The 15,388-nt window shown below is 36.0% G+C and overlaps 1 protein-coding gene across 6 annotated transcripts in view; it reads right to left on the bottom strand.

Annotated features, from left to right (window-relative positions):
• Positions 1–250: 250 nt before the first annotated feature.
• FNDC3A (fibronectin type III domain containing 3A) overlaps positions 251–15,388 on the bottom strand; it is a 212,450-nt gene continuing 197,312 nt past the window's right edge. For 5 of the 6 annotated variants that reach the window (XM_027771819.1, XM_027771818.1, XM_027771816.1 and 2 more), the window contains 7 exons: positions 13,786–13,899; positions 12,915–13,064; positions 12,522–12,808; positions 12,219–12,431; positions 8,837–9,003; positions 4,550–4,677; positions 964–1,278 (listed from right to left, as the gene is read on the bottom strand). In XM_027771819.1, coding sequence (XP_027627620.1) covers positions 964–1,278; positions 4,550–4,677; positions 8,837–9,003; positions 12,219–12,431; positions 12,522–12,808; positions 12,915–13,064; positions 13,786–13,899 — 1,374 coding nt within the window. Of the gene's footprint in view, positions 1,279–4,549; positions 4,678–8,836; positions 9,004–12,218; positions 12,432–12,521; positions 12,809–12,914; positions 13,065–13,785; positions 13,900–15,388 lie in introns of all 6 variants that reach the window. The other variant, XM_027771814.1, reaches the window with a different exon arrangement.

Here is a 15,388-nt window from a genome sequence, read left to right as displayed (position 1 = left end):
TTCAAAATTAGCCTGTACTGGATAGATGGAATCAGTGTGTATGTGTATGTGTATTTCTACATGTGGTATGTATAGTTTATATATAGGCCATATATATATATGTATAGGCCTGTATACATATACATAGAGTTCAAAGGCTCACAAAACAGAAGCCAAATAGGTTTGAAATTCAGAGTTGATTTTTATGATTATTTTTAAAAAAGTATCTAAAAGGCCTCTATCCTTTTCCATGTTCTCAAGACCTAAAGAGGTACTTTGGGAGTAAACATTAAAATATTTTCAGGCCAAGTAAACTGTCTGTGCTTTCTTTAAGCAACTAATCTGTGAATTCATGGATATATACTTATAATGAAGAACTCCACATTTATCAAACAAGAAGCTTCTTTTTTTCATGCACATTCTTTCATCCAGTTTTTGTTTGCTAAGTCCCTCCAGTTATTCATCATAATCCCACTTACCAAATAATTAAGACAAATGAGGAGGTAGAAATATAGCACTAGATTGCTTTCACAGCATCAGCCTTTAACATTTTCATATAGCATGTTAGTGTAAAATCTATTCATTTTGAATTTTTTACTCGGTAATGATTTTGAAACTGATCAGTTTATTATTGTTACACTCATGCTGATTGGTCGAATATCAATTATAAAACTGTTGCCTCTTAGGAAGTTTGTTCTATGAGAAGGCATGTTTAAAAAAAAAGAAAGAAAGAAGGGAAGAAAGGGAAAAAGGAAAGAAAAAAAGCCCCAACCAAAAAAAAATAAAAAAGGTATTTCTGTGGCTTGCATTCTAATAAAGTGCCAGCCTCTATCTAACAGAATAAGCACTGAAAATGGCAAAAATGATGTGCTATAGTCTCAACGCCAGTGCTAAATGCCACTGTTTTTGAAAAGCAATACAGAAATAAATTTAGTACATGACAAAATAAAATGTAATACAACATTAAAAAATAAAGTTATATTTTCACTTGATTACGAAGTACTGAATGATAAAGGCAATCAAAATGGAAAAAAAAGCAAATAGTACAAGGATGACGGCGGCACATTGCTCGTCGCTAAGCGCCCGCTGGGTCCTTGTGCTTTCCACAGTGTCTTTGTTGGTGCTGGCAGGTGGTTCGGTCCTCTGAGAGATGAAGAGCACTGTGGTGCTGTAGGGACCTACGAGGTCCTGGTGCCCTACAGGGTCTTGGCACTGGCGAATGGCACACACACGGAAGCGATATTCGCAGTTCAGTTGAAGGCTGGAATACCGGAATGAAGAATCGGGACCTTTGTAAATCTGTTAATAAAAGATTAGAAGGAAGAATTATGTGTGAAAGCTGGACAGAAAATGTGTTAAAACTGGCTAGTTTTAAAGTTATTTTTGATGTGAAAGCTAGCAAATGCCATTAGATTTATCTTGTAGATGACAAATACCTGTCCATTAAAAGACTAACCTGTCTGCGCAATAAGGGCAGGAGAAATTTGCAAAGTGAGAGATGTGAGATGTACTTGTATGGAACTTACAGATGAATTAAAGAGTGAAGATAAGCCCCGAAACATGCAGAGGCATAAGCAAGCTCAGGCTCAGGCCTTCCCCTACTTTTCTCATATAAGAAGCCAAATTTTTGTGAAATCATGCCATGAAAGGAAAGCCAGTGTCTGATCTTGCTCCCTGCATAAAATTTATATATAAAAAACATTTGCTACTGGGTATGTGCACTTGGCCAGAAAGAGAGGGAAAGTGAGAAGGCACTCCCCACCCCCCTTTTCTCCCTAGGGGGAGGATAATGGCCATGCCACAATCCCTTCTTTACACTCTCCTTTCAGGATTTTGCAGGCATACACATGCGCCTGGAGTGTTTCTCAAGCCACCGAGTGCAGGATTCACACTGCAGCCAGCCATATGGGATCCAGCTGTCTTAAATGCTATGCTACCATCTGGCCTCACGTTATACCTTTGCCTAACTGGTTCATTTTTGTACAATGTCAAAGATATCTAAAGAATGAAACAACAAATGAATAAGGGAACTTTCTATAGAATTCTATTGAAAAGTACTCTATAAACTTTAGAGGGTGAGATCATATATCATCCCAGCATAGGATCTTAAAACCTAATTCCTTTGCTATACCTCAGAATATAAATAGAAAGAATGGAATTCCATTAATTTTCAAGGGAACGTGCTAGTGATTTAGGAAGAACTGGTTGCCCCTCAGGTCCAAGCTCTGCTCTACCACTTCACATGCCACGTGACTTTAGACTAATTACCTTAGTAAGAGCATAACAGTAGTTAACATGTATGGCAATTATGAGAATGGAATGAACTACTGAGTCGTTAGAAAATTCATGACATATTTTTGCATAAATAAATAGAAAAATATGTCAAGACTTTTCTAACAACCCAATAATACTTGTTAAAGCACTTAGCACAGTGCCTAGCACAGAGTGTGTGCTAAATATATGGAAGCTATCATTTCCATTAATAAGCCCTTCTCCTCTCATTCTACATATGGGAAAACCAAGGCTCAGAGGGTTAACAACGTCCCAGTTTGGTTCCTTCAGTTAGTTGTTGGGTTACAAGTCAGATCAATGGATACCGGGGCTAGTATTCTTTCAAGCACTTTTAGTGGCCTCATTTAGTCAGTAAGTTACAGAATTTTATAAATATTTAGGAGATTTAGATATACAAATGTAAGATGAAGTTCAAAGGTAAGCAGTGTTTTTAAGTTTTACAGAATGCTTACAATCTAAAATAAGTATAAGTGACAATTTGGTTAGTTTGTAAGTTAAATCAGAATTAGCATTGCTGTTTCATGTAATGATTTAAGCTTATTAAAATTCATATACTACTGAAATGTAGAGTCCCTATTTCCTTTAAATATGTAATATATAAGGTTGTCAGAAAAATCATGAAGCATTTTTGCATAGGAAGACACAGAAAAAATGTCATGGCTTTTTTGACAACCCAATAATTAAATTTTCTTTAATATTAATTTTGCTTGTTCTTTAGAAGGAAACCTGCTTATCTGTAAATTACATTTCAAATCTAATTATCATGTCAATTTACAGATGGCTTAATAAAGAAAAACAATCACATACTAAATTTAATCTCTTTGTGCCTTTTATAATTTCAGTTAAAATATTACATTTCCATACTTAACAAAACTTGAGAGAAAAATTATACTAATATTGAAAAACATTCTATTATTTATAGTTACACTAGCAAAAGATTGGGATAAAATAGATAAATGATCAATTTTCTAGTGGGAAAAGAAAATACAGGATATAATGAAAACTGCTTGAAAGCACTCAAAAATCAAGGTTACTGCAAAAAAGGGAAAAAATCAAATGAAATGTTTACAGAGGTTAGGCTTTTCTGTTATATATAAAAGCTTAATCTTTATAAAAGTTATAACAAACATGGACAACTCCCTCCTTCTTACTGCTATTCACCCTCTACCAGGAACCTACTGTTGAAATCTCTCAGTCAAGAAAGTGTCATTGCCTCTAGACTTCCAAGATAACTGAATCTACTGCCATATTTACAGCACTGAATTAGATGACTATAATTATGACTATTATTGTTATAGCAGAAGCCACCTTCTTGGTTTTCCTGGTTCTGCTTTGGTTTCAACAATATAGTCAAAATGACTTTATGTCTGATGATGTGGCTACTCTGGTCAAAATTCTCCACTGGCTCATTTCACAAGGAGTAAAAGCCACAGTATAGTCTGTGATGCCCTGGATAATCTCTATACCACCTAAAGAACCTCATCAACATTCTTCTTGCCCCCTCTACCCCAGTCCCATTGACTTCCTTATTGTTTATCAAATTTAACAAACAGGCCAGACGGTGGCACAGAGGTAAAACATGACTCTCTTGAGGTTGACCCACATGAGAGGGTTCTGGGTTCTGGTTTGGAGACCTCTCTGAGTACATGGGACATGTATGTACCCATGATCTGGGGCAGGCTGGGAATGGATCATGATGGAAGTGCTTTCTTTCACTCTCTTGCTCATTCACTCATGGAATAAATAAATAAAATGAACTTAAAACGTTTTAACAAGCATGCTCCTGTTTCAGGGCTGCTTCTTAGAACATTCTCATCTCATTCACATCATATAGGTCTCTATTCAAAAGCCACCTGACTGCTCTAGGTGAAGTAACATTCCCCTCCAGTACACCACAGTTTTTTCACCTTTTTCTTCCTTGTACTTATAATTACCTGACATACTATTTATATCGATCTGTTTATTTGCTTTTAGAGACTGTTTTCCCACTAGAATATAAGCTCTGCGGAGGCAAGTATTTTCTGTTCAGTGCTGTATTCTGAGTGCTTGGTATAGAGTTCAATGAATACTGCTTAAATGAAAAAATAATCTTTTTTAAGTGGCGTTCTGGTCCCAAAGATTTTGAATGCTGAGATTTCTGGAACTTGTCTATGGTATATATTGAATAAGTGTTTCTGAATTTGAAAGGTGAAAATGGTCAAATGTTGCATTGAAAATACATAAAAATTAAAGGGGAGGGTGAAAACTTGTACCCACAAAATTACACCTTGGCACATACCTGTTTAAATTCTGAATCTTTTCCCATCATAACTTGAAGACTGTAAATAACTGGATCACCTTTCATTGGCTGTAAACACTCCCATGTAATTTCACAAACGTGATCATTTATCTTCTCTATTTTGGGGGCTATGGGAACAAATATAATAAAATCTGTTGTGCTTGATTTTTAACTTGGCATACCATAGATACCTATTTTAATTAAAATCAACAAAACCTTAGAAACCAATTACAAACTTGAAATAAATTATCAGTGAACTTTTGAAATTTGCATACAAAGGAATTAAAAGCCAATCTTAAGGTTATGAGACATTAAACTGTATAAAAGGAACAGAAAAATGGCTCAGTGAGACTCACCACCATGTCATTAGAAAGACTAAGGCATTGAGAAAGAGGGGTTCAGGAAAAAAAATCTAACAGACACAAAAATGGAAAGTAGTCTGTTGAGGATGATGCATGTGGTAATATTTATGACTTGATTGACATGCACTGCATGCATGCTTTGAAAAATCATATTGTATGTTGTAAAGGTGTACAATGACTAGATATAAAAAGATTACTCAAGCAGAGCTCTGTTAACATCAATTTACTTAACAAATCATACATTCAAGTACATAATCCAGGATATGGTACTGTAAGTCTCTGTGCTTATTAGCCTTTGGAGTGCAATAAATTTAATTTTTTGGCTAAATGGCACAAATGCAACCCTTGCCAGTATGGTTTAAAAATAAGAACCCACCGGGACCAGCAGTTAGTGTAATGGCTATGTCACTGGACTTCCACGTAGTCGACAATGGTTTGAGTCCCAGACCTGGTGGCTTAAACTCACACAGGGTGCGTGTGCGTGCATGCCCAAGATCCCGAGAGGAGAATGGAGGAGACGGGATTGCGGTGTGGCCATCCTCCCTGGGGGGCGATTTCTCACTTTCTGTCTGTATGTCTCTCTCTGTCTATCTGACGAGCGCACATGCCCTATAGCAAAAACCTCTCAAAAAACCGAAAACAAAACCCTCAAAAAAAAAAAAAAAAAAAAAAAAAAAGAACCCAGCAGGGCCAGCAGGTGGCATGGTGGTTAAGGTGCTAGACTCCCACATGGTTGACTCAACTTGAGCCCTGGATCTGGTGGCTTGAAAATCATGCAGCATGTTTGTGCATGCATGCCCAAAATCCTAAGAGGAGAATGGAGAATGCCATGCCCCCCCAGGGGGGTAGGGGCTGATTTCTCACTTTCCCTCTCTATGTCTCTGGTCTGGTGGGCACACAAGCCCCATGGCAAAAACCTAAACAAAACAGAAGAAAAGAACTCCTCTGAAATTAATTTAAAAGTTATGTATATATATAGATGTGTGTATGTGTGTGCAAATTTGATTGAGAAACCCAAGTTAACCCAGAATTTGTTTCAGTTAACAGGTGACGTGGCTCTCTCCCTGAAATCCAAATGCATGAAACAGCAATGAGCAATGACTCAAAACATTTAAATAACCAGAGATTTCCCTCACATGGATACTAAACTTCATCTGTAAAATATTGCTTTCAGGGACTTAAAATGAAGATTTTCTGCTGAGACTTTCCTCTCCCACACTCATTTCTAGTGGGTAGTGCTTCTTGTCTCTTTTTCTCCATTTCTCTGTCTCACTGTGTCTTTTAACTTTTTAAAATTTTTAATTTTTTTTTTTAAGGTAAAGCATTATCTGGGCTCTCAAGCCCCTTCTTTATTGTGCTAACTGTGCCTCTCCCAATTCTATTTAGGAAAGGTACAAATCCAGGCCCATTCTCACATGGATCCTGAACTTCAGCTGTGAAATACTGCTTTCGCATGGTGCGCTCAATTTTTACTTTTTAAAATTAAAATCTAAAGTTTTGTAATTATTTTTTTTCTTCTTTTTATATTTTCCTCTTCTCTAATTCTTTTTATCTTTACTCATTGGCTGCTCAGCTCCTATGCACGAAGTGTCTAGACAGGTCCAAATGAACAGGATCTAAACATCTGAATACAATTAGGGTCCAAATATTCCTCTATTTCCACTGATTCTGTTGCACAAAGAGTGAAAACGGAACAGAAGAGAGATTGCAGATCACCTCCTCCTGCACATCACTGAACGCAGAGATTGAATTTCAGAAATTAGGAAGAAACACACCATTCATTAGGTGACTAGAAATCATCGTAGAGTCACAAGAAATATGGGAAAACAAGAAAATACCTCTCCTTTGAGGGAAAATATTATCTCTTCTTCATCCTCAGACAGTACGATGAAACTCATGGAAATGTCAGATAAAGAATTTAGAATTTTCATAGTGATAAAGCTCACAGAGATTGAAGAGAAGAGAGACAATGAACTGCCAAAGAGGCAGGGGAAAGGAGCTGATGAGTTCCAGGAGGTGAGGAAATTCTTGCAAGATCTTAAAGAGGAAATTCACACTATAAAAAAGAATGAAATGGGCCTGTTAGAGATAAAGGCTATAATATAGGAAGTCAAAAACTCCCTTGAAAGTACTAAAAGCAGACTAGATCATACAGAAAATTGAATCTCAGATGTAGAAGATAATAGAATCGCTGGCATAGAAAAATCCACCACAAAAAACTGAGAAAATTGTCCCCCAAAATGAGAATAATATATGAGAAAAACTAGATACTATCAAATGTCCAAACATCTGGATAATTGGTATCCCAGAAGGGAAAGGGACTGACAAAGGCATTGACAATCTATTCCATGAAATCCTGCAAGAAAACTTCAAACCTAGAGAGACATTCAAAGATCCAGTACAAGAAATACAAAGGACCCCAAGTAGAAATAACCCAAGAAGATCTCCTCCAAGACACATTATAGCCAGATTGACCAAAACCACAAAGACAATATAAAGATTGGCAAGAGAGAATGTCAAGTTACCTACAAAGGACATCCCATCAGGCTGATAGGGGACCTCTCATCGGAAACAATGAGAGAGAGGAAAGAATGGAAAAATATATTCAAAGTATTCAGTGAAAAACAATTTCAACCAAGAATACTATATCCAACAAGATTATCCTTCATATGAGAAGAGAAGACAAGAACATTCTCAGATAAACAAAACCTGAAAGAATTGACTAACACCAGACCAGATTTCAAAGAAGTTCTGAAGTGAGTGCTATACCAGGAAAATTAAATATAGTCACACAGAAATAAGAGTTCAAAAACTAAGAAAATGGTCAACTTAATCATAGGGACAAGCCTGGTGTTGAGTATTATACCCCAGAATTTAATCGGGAAAATCCAGCTACCACAGAAGATAGATTAAGTACATGAGACTGAACTGGGGAAAAAGAATTTTATAACTTTTGACTAAACTATTGTTGATTTTCTTCTAGGCTCTGCTCTGGTTTTAAGGATTTTTGTTGTCTTGAGCTGCCAATAGGTTCATGTACCTACCATTTGAACAGAATCCCGATCTGTTTCCTGGCTTTAAGTTTTAAGCATAGTTTCTCAGCATTTCTTTGATTTATTAAAGCTAAAACTGCTTTTTGTGAAATTAAAAAATATAGTTAAAAAATACCTAATGACCATAGTAATCTATATAGCATCAGCTAGGTGCTACCTTATAGTATATTCATTCTACTTACAGTTTCATGGCTAAAGTCAGACATGTATTCACAGATATGTATATACCAGCTGAACTTGCTATTGAAAGTAGTTAGATTATTTAAGAAATTTTGTGAATTAAAAAAATGTGGGAGGGAGGGAAAGGAATGAAAAACAACTGTGGACACCTGAGAGTGTGAGAGGATGGTGGGGTATGGCATAGGGTGAGAAATACGGAGAAAAAAATATATAAATAAAACTAGCAATGGAAAATTTGACAATAACATATATGATTAAGCCACTATGCAGTATATTCTGGATGGGAAATCACATTTTGTATGCTGTGACAATGCTCAGTGAATGAATGTAAATTAATTAATTAAAAAAATAAATAAAAATAACCAGAGTTTGTCACTTTTTTCTTGAGATAACAACAGCAGAACAGGAAATGATCCTGTTAGAAAACCAGCTTATCTGGTATTTCTGTGTTTGATTACTAAAAAGATCAGTGCAAAACCCAGTACTTGTCTGAGTATCAATGGGCCAAAAACATAGCTTTTTATTACTGAGTGAAAACTCTGTGTAGATGGGGCTTGTCTAGAATTTTTTTATAAGATAACTATTAGACACATACTAGATGCTAAATTTTAATGATGGTAAACAAAGTACCTTATGAAAATATGTTTGAAATTAATTATTAAAGAAAATAACTTCAAGGACATATAACTTACCTTTCAAGACAGCTGGGACAGATTTTGGAGTAGTGAAAATATATTCTTGGGAGAGGGGACCTTCCCCGGCTTCATTACAAGCTTGAATACAGAACTTATAGGATGTTGACTCATTAAGTCTTTGTACTTTGTATGTATGACATGGTCCTCTGTATAAGGATACAAACCTAAAATGGGAATAAACTATCTTATGAAAAAATTTTTAAAACTACTTTAAAAAGTACAGCTGGAAATATTTATTAGGAATAAAATTTGGGACCAGCAGATGGTGTAATGGTTATGTTGCTGGACTTCCACACAGTCAACTGTGGTTTGAGTCCTGGATCCGGTGGCTTAAAACTCACACTGGGTGCACATGTGTGTGCCCAAGATCCCCAGAGGAGCATGGAGGAGATGGGATTATGGCATGGCCATCCTCCTGGGGGTTGATTCCTTGCTGTCTCTTTGTCTCATGTGACCTACAGCAAAAAAAACTCTCTTTAAAAAAAAAAGAAGAAGTTAATCAAAAAATTTAATGCCAGGCGAAAACAGGTATGTCACTCCAAGAAAATCTCTTTTTTTCAACAGATGATGAAAATCACAGAATTGGAAAACATCATAATTTGTCATGATTTTTTGAAAGTCTGTTGCTAACTTTTGTGTCCAAGACACTCAACTCTTTCTTCTTAGGCTTTCGGTACATCTTTGTTTCTGATCACCATTTATACATTTTTTTTTTTTTTGGAAAGGTTTTTGCTATAGGGCGCTTGCCAGACAGACAGAGAGAGACATAGAGACAGAAAGCGAGAAATCACCCCCCAGAGGGGATGGTCACGCCGCAATCCCTTCTCCTCCATTCTCCTCTCGGGATCTTGGGCATGCATGCACACGCGTCTGGCATGAGTTTTAAGCCACCGGGTCCGGGACGCGAACCGTGGTCGACTACATGGGAGTCCAGCGACATAGCCATTATGCTAACTGCTGGTTCCCCATTTATACATTTTTAAAGCTACAACATCACAATTTTCATTCTGCATTTCATATTGGTATAATCTGTCAATTATAACATGAACCTAACCTATAAAACGCAGAGTTCTATTTTAATCTTCCTTATCTTTATCTAGAAAAAAGAATTCTCAAGTATAATTTTAATTGACTTGGTGATGTTTTCTAGAGATTTACATAATAATTTAAGCAAATATACATATATATAATTTCTAATAAATTATCTATTGGAATTGTTTGATGGAAGTTTAGTATCATACATTTCTCCTAATATATTACCCATAAGTTGAATGTTTCTCAATAATTTTTTCCCTTTTTCTTTTGCCAGAAGGTGCATGTACCTGCCAGAGACAGAGAGAGGGAGAACGAACCTCTAAGTGGGGCATGGTCACACTATAATCCCTTCTCTATCCTGTTGGGACTTTGGGCACACACGCCCCCACACATGCATCTGGCATGTTATTTTAGCCATCAGGTAGGGACTTCAAAAATGTGGTTGGCCATGTGGGGATCCAGCTCCCTTAACCAGTAGGCCATAGGGCCAGCCCAGAATGTTTCCTGACATTTTTGATGGGCTGTTTTTAAAATTTTTTGAAACCAAAGTATGAATAATAAATGCTTAGACAGTGCTAACAGTCTGAAAACTGCAGTCAGTTTAAAAATTAGGACATATTTAATGACCTGAAGTAATAGTATTTCCAAGAAACAGTAATTGAATAATCTCTGCCTTTTAATCTACAAAAACACATATTTTTTAATAATAGGAAAAAAAACAGTGGCAAAACCACTACTGAAAAAAAGCTTAAACAATACAAAACCTATGGTCAGAGAACAACTAAAGTAGCATTTTGACACTACTCTACAGTGAGTGTAAAGAATTGTGAAAAATTATAGGGGAGGAAAATAACCAACATGTTAAATGTATATTTAAATTTACAATATTATAAAAGGTTTTCATTTATTTTCCATAGCCAAAGCCATGAGGCCATACTCATACTCTATAATTCTCTAGATGGTAGCCGAGATTTAAATTTGTGTGACAAAGCAAAGACCCTCTTTTTAGAGATAAAGCTACAAAGAGTACATAAAATTCTGCCAAGAATAAAGGCTAACATTTCATATACCCACAGATTTCAGGAAATGATCAATACTGTTTGTTCTGTGTAATATTCATACTGGTGATACAATAACCTAAGAAATTCCACATACTATTTTAAATATGTAAGTATTTCTGATAGGGAGAACTTAAATATAGGTACCACAACTATTCCATTATTGAATACTTGGCTAAAATAGAAACCCAACACACACAAAAAAACAGTAAACCTTTGGAAAAACTTACTAATATTTGGAATCCATTAGATAAGCAAGCTGTATCTAATAAATTGAGTAAAAAGAGGATAAAATTCAAAATTCTTTAAATATTAGCAGATTAACAGCTGTAGAGGGTAATGGCACCGTTTATATGGAGTATAATGTGAATAAACAGCCTTAGTTCAGGATTTGAATAATTAATGCTACAAATATTTTTTAGTAACACTGTAATCCAAGTGCATAATTTTAGTGAGGCGGTAAATGGCATGGTATGTATTGTAGGAAAGAGTACAATGTATATATAAAAATATAAATGATGGAAGCATAGTTAAGAACCTGAATGAGAGGCAGAGGAAAGGGACTGAAGAATTAATCACAGAATCTGAGATCTGAGAGTGAAGAACCAAAGTGTATTCATTTAGTATCTGGGCTCTGTGTTGGGACCATGGAGGAGATTGAGACATAATCCCTTCTCTCAAGGCTCTCAGAGGCCTTAAGCTAATAATACTCATTTACTGGAAAATTGTGTCTTGATGGAAATAAACACTGAAGAGTTTGTCTTGTAGATAAGATTAGGTTTCTTTTACTGTTAGGAAAACAGTGAGTTAGAGAAGAGAATCAAACAATAGCTCCCTTAATTTTTTCTGTTGGCATTTCACTCATGAGTTATAAACAGGAAATCTGTATTGTTTTTCAATGTTTCAAAAACAGCACACTTGGGACCTGCAGTTAGCATAATGGCTATGTTGCTGGACTCCCACATAGTTGACCGTGGTTCGAGTCCTGGACCCAGCAGCTTAAATCCACGCCGGGCATGTGTGCCCAAGGTCCTGAGAGGAGAACAGAGGAGAAGGGATTGTGGCATGGCCATCCTCCTAGGGGTGGTTTCTCGCTTTCTGTCTCTCTCTTTCTGGCAAGTGCACGCACCCTATAGCAAAAACCTCTAAAAAAAAATAAATAAAAAATAAAAAGCACATGTTAAAAAATTATTTATGATAATCTTAACTCTATCTCAAAAAGTTACTTACTCTGACAGTTTATTAAGTAAGACCTAAGAAACTACAAAGAAATTTTAAAAACCTACCTTCCATTCTTATCCTCCATTTGAAGGTGGTACTGAATAGAATCTGTTGACAATGTCTTTGGGGTTCCTTCTCCCCATTTCAGCTTAAGGTTCTGGTGGCTAAAGGCAACACATTCCAGACGAGGTGGATCAGGAGGGAGGGGCTTAGTTTTTAATTTTATCATATGGCTGAAAGGACCAGCTCCAAGGCTATTCAAGGCTTGAATTCGTATTCTAAGTGCCACATTAAAAAAAAAAAAATTAGCTTGTGATAATTTAATTTAATCTGTTCTAGGTAAAAATCAACATCATTTTGGAGTGTACCTGTATGTTGTGTCTGGTTGCAAGTTGTCGATAACATGGCTCGTGGTGACCTTCCCCACTGCCAAGGGCTGTTTATCTCCAAAGTCTATGCTATAACCAAGGATTTCTGAACCATGGTCACAAGGCTTTTCCCAGCTTATTGCAAGGCATGTAGAAGGTGAATAATTGGGACTTTCTATATCATCATCACTTATTTCTTGAAGACGAGTCACAATGGCAGGGACTGATGGTGGAGTCACACAGGCCACTACTTCACTGAAAGGGCCTGCACCCACAGCGCTCAGAGCCTAGAATCAAACAATGTCTCCAAGGTAACAAAGATATGACCATGAAAATACACATGAAACACAGAACTCTGGGTAGAGTAAATGACAATGCACTGAACAACTTTACCTGGACTCTGCAATAATAGGTAGTTGCTGGTGAAAGACCTTTTAATTCATAACTGAGACCAGGCCCACAGTAACATATCTGCATACTTCCTTCAACTCCTCCCCATTCTAGTCGATATTCAGTGACATCAGCTCCATTACTCAGTGGAATCTTTCAATTAAGACAGGATAAAAGTCTTAGTTGTGATATTAGTAAAATAATTCTAGGTAAAAATATTCTTTAACTGGACACACTAAAAACTGGATTGCTTCTGAATTTCATTAAAATATTAAAAGTACAATGAAAATTGTTCAATTTTATATTTTTATTTATTAAGACTATCTGAATTAATGATTGGCTCAAAAATTTAACTTTGTTTTGAATTAGTAGTAGAAATATTATCAAGTCACTTTAGAAAGAATATTTTAAGATATATATATACTTCAAAATAATTCTATTAAGTAATATTAAATGTTAAAACCATACAAGGGTATTTTCTTTGTTAAATTTCAAAGGAAACTGAAAATGTGATTATCATTATTGATTATTACTATACACAGTAAGTACACTGGAGATAATAAATGTAAAAGAAATACTATTATACTAATTCCTATGAATGTTTGTTCTGAACATTAAGCTTACCAGTGGGTGAAATATCTCTTTACTGAGATAAAACCCTTGATAAAAATACAAAGCACATCACGAATAAAAGTCTAAATACTTGTAATGTAAATATACTTTACTCAAATGCTTGAAAGAGGAAAAAGAACCTGCTTTGTACCACACAGATTTAACTAGGACTTACAACTTAGGAGGAACACAGTAGTTTTATTCTTTTATATAAACTATCCTAATGATCTAAGAAAGTAAAAGTCAGTGGAAATTACAATACCTCCCAATTCACTTGTGCACAAGTTGCAGATCTGCATGTTACTTGAGGGGGCTTGCACTGATCTGGTGGCCCAGGGGCTGTAGTAATATCACATTTTTCTGAAAATGGTCCAAACTAGAAAAACAAATATAGCCAATGCTTTCATGTTTCAACCTTAAATGTTCATTAATTGCACAGAATTCCATATTTAAAGACTTACTAATAAATTAAATACATCTTGGGACCAGCAGTTAGCGTAGTGGCGATGTCACTGAACTCCTATGTAGTTGACTGCAGTTTGAATCCTGGACCCGGTGGCTTAAACTCATGTCGGGCATGTGAACAATTGTGCCCAAGATCCCAAGAAGAAAATGGAGGAGAAGGGGCTGCAGAATGGCCATCTCCCCAGGGGTGATTTCTCGTTTTCTCTCTGTCTCTCTCTGTCTTTCTGGCGAGCGTACGTGCCCTATAGCAAAAACCTCTCAAAACAAACAAACAAAAAACCAAAAACATCTTCCCTCTCTGTCAAGATTATTTTGGTCATAATATAATTCTATAAGCATTCACAGAAAGTAACCAGTAATCTGGTCCAGCAGGTGGTGGATAGGAGGCTGAATTGCACATGGCTGACTGTGAGGTTTGAATGCAGGACCTGGTGACTTGAAAAACACGCCAGGTGCGTGTGTATGCATACCCAAAATCCTGAAAGGAGATGAAGGAGAAGGGACTGTGTGGCATGGCCAACCTCCCCCTGCCCCAGGGTGATTTCTTGTTTTCCCTCTATCTCCAGTAAGCATGTGTGCCTTATTGCAAAAATATAAAAGAAAAAAAATAAGATCTAATAGTCATGAATTAAAAGTGTGAAGAATTTTTAGGGTTTCATTTATTATACTTCTGCTCTTTCTTCCTTCATGTATAGGTTTTTGTTAAGATCAGGGTTTTAGGAATTAGGTAGTGGTGGAATGAGTCAGAAGAAATTATGTATGTGTGGAGGAAATAGATACCAATAAAATGCATGGAATATGGTAGACATAAATTATATCTTAAAATCTGGAATGTTTTTATTTTTCATGTCCTAAGTATTTATAAACATATCTAGTATGATATGAGTTTAAGAATTTGATCCATTTTCAGAGATTTCTATTGTACCTCTTAAAATGTTCTTCATACCACACAGATGAAATAGAACATCATTTTTTTTGGTGTTAGTTTGTTCTTAAGTCTTCTTTCTAAGATGATGTTTATTTATGGGGTTAGGTAGTACCTCATTGTTGTTTTGATCTGCATTTCCCTTACGATGAGGGATGTTGAGCATTTTTTCATATGCCTTTTGGCTATTTGTATGTCATCTTTAGTGAGTGTTTTTGTCAACTTCTTCTTCCATCTTTTAATAGGGTTGATCATCTTTTTTCCAAATAGCGGCTTGAGTTCCTTGTGTATTCTGGTTATCAGTCCCTTATCTGATGCATAATTTACAAAAATATTTTCCCATTCTGAGGGCTGTCGATTCACACTAATTACTGTCTTTTGCCATGCAGAAACTTCTTAGTCTGATGTAATCCCACTTGTCTATTTTGGGGATTATCAACTGTGCTTTGGGGGTCTTATTTAATAAATCTTTCCC

Source organism: Tupaia chinensis, unplaced genomic scaffold (genome assembly GCF_000334495.1).
Source record: "Tupaia chinensis unplaced genomic scaffold, TupChi_1.0 Scaffold000037_17, whole genome shotgun sequence".
NCBI classification, from domain to species: domain Eukaryota; kingdom Metazoa; phylum Chordata; class Mammalia; order Scandentia; family Tupaiidae; genus Tupaia; species Tupaia belangeri.
This window is presented reverse-complemented; position numbering and strand designations above follow the sequence as displayed.